We start from the raw sequence: 7,743 nt of genomic DNA, 5'->3' as shown, positions 1-7,743 counted from the left end.
TCACTCACTCACTCACTGCCATTGAGTCAATGCCAACTCATAGTGACCCTTTAGGACAGGGTGGTGGGACTGCCCCTGTGCACTTCTGAGACTGCCATTTGCTACAGGAGTAGAAAGCCCCATCTTTCTTCTGATGGTTTAGAACTGCAGACTTTGTGTTTAGCAGCCCAGCAAGTAACTACCCCACTAACCAAGACTCCTTTAGAGAACAGAGATGCTCTGAATTCAACCTTCTTGTTTGTTAAACTGTGAGACATCAAATTCTGATTGTGAAAGCCTTCTATCTGTGGCCTCTTAGAAAGGCACTAGATAGCTAGGACAAAGGAATGAAGGCTTTGTTTCCTTTTTCTATTTGGGGGTGGGGGAGCCTATGGTAGTACTCAGGGTAAGAGCTGCTGTGGGACAGAAAGGGAAGAAACTTCTGTTTGCTTTGTAAGCGGAAGGCTGAGGCAGAGAGCCTCACAGTTGGAGAATTTCCACACATATCAAGACATTTGCCATGGTCACAATTTTGCTTATAAAGTATAAAGTCAACTGGTGTGTGATTATGGCAGCAACTCAGCGTGTCGTGATTGAAAACACCATGAAATCACTTTGGCAGGTTTTTTTTTTTTTTTGGCATTTTTTGTTGTTGTTAACTCTGAAAACAATTTTATTATTTCCTGGTTAATGGTCATAAAAGCTCTTTTAAATTTTGGAACTGGCAACACCCCCACCTGGAGTCCCCGGGCCATGCAAACTGTTAATGCAATGGGGATTTAACTGAAAGTAGGAGGTTCAAGTCCACGCAGAGGTAGCTGGAAGAAAGGTTTGGCCATCTACTTCCCAAAAGGCACCCTTGAAAGCCCTCTTTCAACGGTGAAACACAGCCGTGCTGTGACCCTCAGCAGGTCACCATGAGCCAGGTTGACTCAATGGCAGCTAATAGCGCAGCACCGCAGACTCGGGCTCCACTTGGGGAAAGTTTACATACACACGTTAAGTGGGAAGACTTCCAGGAGATTATGAGATGCCAGGTTGTACAGGCCACTCCTCAGAGGACAAAGCTAAGGTAAAGGTCAAGTGAGACCAGCCTAGGTGACAAACCCAGTTCAGATCAGGCTAAAGGCCAGCCACATCCCACCAAGAAGGACAACGTGCCGGTGGGAGGAGAAAGATGGTCTCATGGCAGACGTTTCCAGGATGAATGGAGATGAACGGGCTACAACTAGAGTCCATTTGGAGCTTGAAGTTTGCTCTTCTCCTAAGGACATCCCACACCGAGTCTGAAGGTCTCTTGTTTGGCTTGCAAGAGGCCAGCTCCAAGGAATAGCCAAGACTTCATGACTTGTCCTCAGAGTTGGAGAAGTACATTAAGACTTCGTGTTTGATTAACTTGGAGGCAGCCCTTCGGGGCTCATTCTTCCTGCTGTGGTCAAAACGGTCTGCTGAGAAAGAAGCCAGTGGGGGATTAGTCCAGGAATCCGAAGGCGGAAGCCAAGCCACTGGGAGAGCTTCTGACAGCAGCGTGAAAGGCGGCTGGATTTGGAGGGAACGTTTGGATCTCGCCCAGCTGTCTAGTAGGATTCAACGAGTCGGAAAGGAACTCATCTTTCCTCACCGATCACCAAGTGGCTCCTCAGCTGAACCCTCCTGATGAGACCAGCAAAAGATCTCGCTCCGCTGCTTTACACAGGACAGCCACCACCCCGTCCTGCGGCCCCACTCTCACTGACAAGGAAGTGTAACGTGGGCCAATGAAAGGACCACCAAAGAGTATGCCGTCCTTCAAGAAACTACGCGTCCTGAGAACTAATGTGGTCACAGGAGCTCAGGTGGCACAGTAGACGAAGCGTTGGGCTGCTGAGAGGTTGGTGGTTCAACCCCACCTCAGGAGAGAGATGAGGCAGTCGGCTTCCGGAAAGATGACAACCTTGGAAGCCCCAGGGACCGTTCTGTTCTGTCCTATGACAGGGTTCCTGGGACTCAGAACCAACCCGATGGCAGTAGTTTGGGTTTGGTTTTGCATACAGGCATGAAGGAGCCCTGGTAGCGCAGTGGTTAAGTATTCAGCTGCTAACCCTAAGGTCAGAAGTTTGAACCCACTAACCACTCAGGAAAATGATGTGACACTCTGCTGCCATGAAGGTGACAGCCTTGCAACCCCCATGGGACAGTTCTACTCTGTCCTATGCAGTCGGCATTAACAGCAATAGGCTTGAATCGGGGCGTTTGGGTTAATCTAGTCATGAGACGCCCAGGTGGTGCCAACAGTTGACACACTTGGTAAGTGGTTCGAATCCACCCAGAAGCACCTCGGGAGAAAGACGTGGTGATCTACTTCTAAAAACTCCGTCATTGAAAGCCCCGTGCGACACAGTTCTACTGGGACACATTGGAGTTACTCTGAGTTGATTTGGTGGCATGGGCTCTTTCTAGCCTCACACTGCCCGCCCCCATGTATGCGTCGACATAAACCCTTAGATTTGCCGGTGACCGAGTGACACTGTCTTGATATTGGCGGGCGAGTATTGCATGCTAAGAGATTTCAGTTAAGGCTGAGGTAGATTTTCTGAAGAAGAAAAAAACCAACCAAACTTTGGAATGATTCATACTCTTCATGATTAAATAGACAGCTAGGTAAAAAAGATCCATAGCATCCATATCATTCAAGTCAAACAAAATATGGAAGAGGAGGTGGAGAGGAGCTGATAACAAGGGCTCAAGTAGAAAGATAATGTTTTGAAATGATGATGCCAACATATGGACAAGTTTGCTTGATATCATTGATTTATGGATTGTTATAGTATCTGTAAGAGCCCCCAATAAAATGACTTAAATATATTTACATATATCTATCTATATATATATATAGATATATATATGAGCAGATGATGTGAACTCCTGCATCTAAGCTTAAAAATACCTTGCTTAAGCTACTAACAATGAGAGCAAGAAGGAAGGAAGTGTTTGAAAAGTCATTGTGGTGACAATTGTACAACTCTTCTTAAGATGATTGAACTATTGAATTGTATGTTTTATGCGTTCTACGCCAATTAAACTGTTAACTTATTTTTTTAATTTAAAAAATGAAGCACTGACAACCATCTAAAAATGGGGGTGGGGGTTGGGCAAGGGTGGAAATACCTGGTTTATAAATCAAGCACGACGGATTTAGATGGAGCAAAACCAACCTCAGTCATATCAAGTCTGTATTGTTGGTGTGAATTTCGTATGGCTCTGATGTTTTGTTTTTATTGCACTTGTAAATGGTTTCAGCTGAGGAGTTGTAGAAGAATAGTCAACATAAAGCACTGACATAGCTAGGTTTGTAGTTGTAGAGGCTGAGGTAACATTTTAGGAGCCCTGGTGTCCTGGTATCCCAGAGAGTTGGGTATCGGACTGCTAGCAGCAAGGTCACAGTTTGACACCACCAGCCACTCCTGGGGAGAAGAGTGAAGCTGTCTGTTCCCACAGAGATCGAGTCTCAGAAAGCCTAGAGAGTCCCCAGATCCATTTGCAGAGTCCCCACATGCATGATGGCGCCACTGAATCCCCTTTGCCCATCAATCAGGGCTGTAAATCATCTTGGCCTCAGACAGAGTCCATTGGAAAGCGGATTACCTATACCCCCTGACAAGCCTAGGGAGAGACAGTCTCCCTGGGGGACTTGCCTGGGTACGTCCTTGGTGGAGATCACCAAATTGGGGGTCATATAGTTAGAGTCACGCCCTGACTGCCTTGAGGAGGCCCCTGGACCAATCTTGTAAGCTCTTCTATCACGACAGACATGTCCCAATCCTGGCGCCATCCCTGCTCAGGTAATCCCACCTGCAATCGTGAATTTCTGACAGTTGTCCTTGACCGCCCATGCCCTTTGAAAGCTCTGTGTCTCAGGGCTGCTGTGAGTCGGAACTGACTCAATGGCCGGGAGCTTAGCGTTTGGGGTTTGGTATATCAGCAAACTGTAGGACACCGTGATGACCGCTAGCTTTGTCTTTGTCTTGTCCTTTGTCTCATTAAAGACAGTAAATATTCCATTTCATTTTTTGTGAAGGACATGCAGTACTGATAAGCGTTGTACAAGCTCCCAATAAAATGATTTTTTTTAAAAGAATTAATTAAAAAAAAAAAAGACCTGCAGTATTGAACTGATGTTACCAGAAAGGGCACAATAAAAAATAAAAGATTTATGAAGGGGAAAAAAAACAAAGAAAGAGGCTGTGCGTACTGTGACTAGCCTTAGGATTGACGTGATGGCAGTGGGTTGGTGGTGCAGGAGAGGACTCCGAGTCAGAGAAGCGTCTTGGTGGCTGGTGGTTTGCTCACGGAGCGGTCTTTGTCTTCTTGCAGAATCGCCTACCAGAGGAATGATGACGACGAGGAAGAGGCTGCCCGAGAAAGGCGCCGCCGAGCCCGGCAGGAAAGGCTGCGGCAGAAGCAGGAGGAAGAATCCCTGGGGCAGGTGACTGACCAGGTGGAGGTGAATGCCCAGAACAGGTACCATCCTCTTTCGAATGGAGATGCTTTCAGTTGCTTTCTGGTCGATGGGATGGGTTGAGTTCAGCATTCCCTTTTAAGCCCAATGCAAAGATACATTTTTTTCAGTCGATCTGCTTTGTTTCATTATCTCTTATGCAACAAACCCAGGTGGGCAGGAGCCCTTGGGTGGTGCACGCAGGTAAGTGTGTAGCTATTCACTGAAAGGTTGATGGTTAAAGCCCACGCAGAAGGCTGGTGGTCTGTTTCCTAGAGACCAGGGCCCTAAAATCTCTCTGGAGCACAGTTCTCCTTGGACACATGCAGGGTCACCAGGAGTCAGAATCGACTGGACAAGTTATCTGGTTAGTATTATTATTTTTTAATCCGATTGAAGAATTATCCTGATTCGACCTCAAACTCCACGACATCCCTCTCTCCCTACTCCCACCCCCACGTACACCCTCCAAATGATCGTTCTTATTAGCTGGTGGCTTCCTAGCATGACATACCGAAACGATTCCATCACTCTGGAGGTAGGTGCCTTCTGTTTTACAAGGACGCTTTCTTCGTTTCCTAGCACCCCAACGTTCTGCTTTTCAGAAAGAGCGAACGCCTGGCCATCCAAACCAGGTACACATTTGGGATCAAACATTTCCAACTAGGGCAAAGAACACGTATAAGTTCAACTTCTTCCAACAGGGAGTTTCTGCAGCCAAAGCAGGGCACACACTTGGCTACGGCAGCACTTGTATAAAGTGACTCTGGATGCCAAGAAGCCCTGGTGGCTACGTATTTGGCTGCCGACCCCATGGCCAGGCAGTCCAAACCACCAGCCACTCCTTGGGAGAAAGATAGGCTGTCTGCTCCCATAACAACCTAGAGTCCCTGGAACTTGGTGGGGCAGTTCGACTCAGTCCCCTTGGGTCCCATGAGTCAGAATGAATTCAGGGGCAGTGGATCTGCATAGGGAAGGTCAAAGACCCATAAGGATATTCAAGGGATAAAACAGAACACAAAATTAATTTTCCTATGAAGCTATAGATTAGCTGAATAGACCTGAAACCATCAAATAAGATCCTGTGTGTGGTTTGGGGTTTTCTGTAGGTTATGTGTTGGTCTGCTAACCACAAGGTCAGCAGTTCTAATCCACTAGCCACTCGCTGGGAAAAAGATGTGGCTTTCTAGTCCAATTAGCAGGACAGACTCGGAGGCCTATAGGGGCAGTTCTAGCCTGTCGCATAGGGACACTATGAGTCAGAATCGGCTCCGTGACAATGGATTTGATTTTTGATTTTGTGGGTTTGGAAATCCAGTCAATTTAGGAAATTCTGAAGGGAAAGACCCCCAGATTTGAGGACATACAATGGAAGGTTTCTGAGAAGCAGTCTTGAAAATGCTGTAGGTAAGATGAACCCGAGAAGGTCGTCTAATGGTCAGGTGGAGGAGAAGGACAAAGGCCATCCAGTTGATTCCTATTCATGGAGGCCCGGTGAGTATCAGACTAGACCTGAACTCCATAGGCTGAGCTGTCCGAAGTACATCGCCAGGCCTCTCTTGCAAGACCCCTCTGAGTGGACTCAAACCACCAGGTCATAGTCGAGAGCCAGTTAACAGTAGAGAGCACTAACTGTCTGCCCCACCCAGGAACTCTGGTGTCTTGGGAAGTAGTAGAGGAAGTAGAGTCTGTTCTCTGGAGTTTATGTCATGGCTTTGCCTTCCACCTTGACCTTTCACCAACTCTTAAGACAGCAGTTCTCAACCTGTGGGTTGCTACCCCTTTGGGGGTTGAATGATCCTTTCACAGGGGTCACCCAATTCATAGTAGTAGCAAAATGACAGTGATGAAGTAGCAACGAAAATAATGTTAAGGTTGGGGGGTCACCATAACACGAGGAACTGTATGAAAGGGTTGCGGCTTTAGCAAGGTTGAGAACCACTGTCTTAAGACCTCTAAAGCAACCTTTAAGCCTGTTTTCCCCCAGTTAAATGGGTGTGAAGATGTTCCCTCCTACAAATGCCAGCCAGCGTAAATGAGGTAATGACACCTGCAGTGGGCACAGAGCACCGTGTGTGATCTCAACACGGAGTCCTTCAGAAGAGGGGCAGCACTGACATGGGTGGGTTCTGATTTATAGCTGAGTTAATTTAAGAATGGCATTGGAATCTTTACTGAATACAGTTATTGATGAGTGATCAAGAATGACTAAGATAAAATGAACAGTGGCCTGTAATTTTGTTTCTACAGTCTTCCTCATGACTGTATTTCTCTTAGCTTAAGCTTATTATTATCAGTTATTTCATGCTATTGAGCTAATGTAATATATGTTTTTAAGGGACCGATTCAAGTGACTTTTCTTTAACGTATTAGGTAGCCACATGAAGAATAAATAATCTCCCTGAAGCTATAAAAACCCAAACATACTGTTTTCAGGTTGATGCTGACTCACAACGACCCTATAGGACAGGGTAGAACTGACCCTGTGAGTTTCCGAGACTTTAACTCTTTATGAGAGTAGAAAGCTCCATCTTTTCCGAGTGGCTGATGTTTTGAACTGCTGAGCTTAAAGTTAGCAGGCCAATGGGTAACCACTATGCCACCAGGGCTCCTACTTCCTAAACAACCTTAACTGGCAATTAACTTCTATTTATGAGCTGCCAGGATTTATAGATGAGTACACACGAGCTATACGAGTATGTGTGTGTGTGTGTTTGTGTACGTTTATGTATATACATGCGAGGTGACTTCAAAAAGTTTGTAGGAAAATGACATTATCTTTTATTTCCTTTTTTTCATGAACTTTAGGAAATATACATATAAATGCATATACGTATATCGGCGCCTTAGTGGCACTCTGGGTTCAGCAGCTAGCCACACAGTGGCAGCAGTTCAAACCCATTAGTCATTCTGTGGGAGAAAGATGAGGTCGTTGGCCACCATAAAGACTGACATACTGGGTCCCTATGAGTTGGAATATACATATATACACACTTATACACACTTATACACCAAGAAAGATCCCGTTGGATCTGTTGTCCCGAGACTACTTGAATCTGACATGCACTTTGGAATCTGGGATATCTTTGTAAAGTTCCATGAATTCAGTTGACCTAGCTACCTTGCCTATAGACCAGGGGTCCTCAAACTTTTTAAACGGGGCCAGTTCACTGTCCCTCAGACCATTGGAGGGCCGGACTATAGTTTAAAAAAAAAAAAACTATGAACAAATTCCTATGCACACTGGATGAGTCAGCTGCTAAGGCGGCTGTGGCGGCAAAAACACC

At 46.0% G+C, this 7,743-nt stretch overlaps 1 protein-coding gene across 5 annotated transcripts in view; it reads left to right on the top strand.

Annotated features, from left to right (window-relative positions):
• The window catches only part of CALD1 (caldesmon 1), a 151,736-nt gene that overhangs the window by 99,026 nt on the left and 44,967 nt on the right, over positions 1-7,743 (top strand). For all 5 annotated transcript variants that reach the window (XM_045288761.1, XM_045288759.1, XM_045288760.1 and 2 more), the window contains one exon: positions 4,333-4,479. In XM_045288761.1, coding sequence (XP_045144696.1) covers positions 4,333-4,479 — 147 coding nt within the window. The remainder of the gene's footprint in view (positions 1-4,332; positions 4,480-7,743) is intronic.

This window comes from Echinops telfairi, unplaced genomic scaffold, assembly GCF_000313985.2.
Source record: "Echinops telfairi isolate 266 unplaced genomic scaffold, ASM31398v2 ScPeMD7_23;HRSCAF=83, whole genome shotgun sequence".
NCBI lineage: Eukaryota > Metazoa > Chordata > Mammalia > Afrosoricida > Tenrecidae > Echinops > Echinops telfairi.
This window is presented reverse-complemented; position numbering and strand designations above follow the sequence as displayed.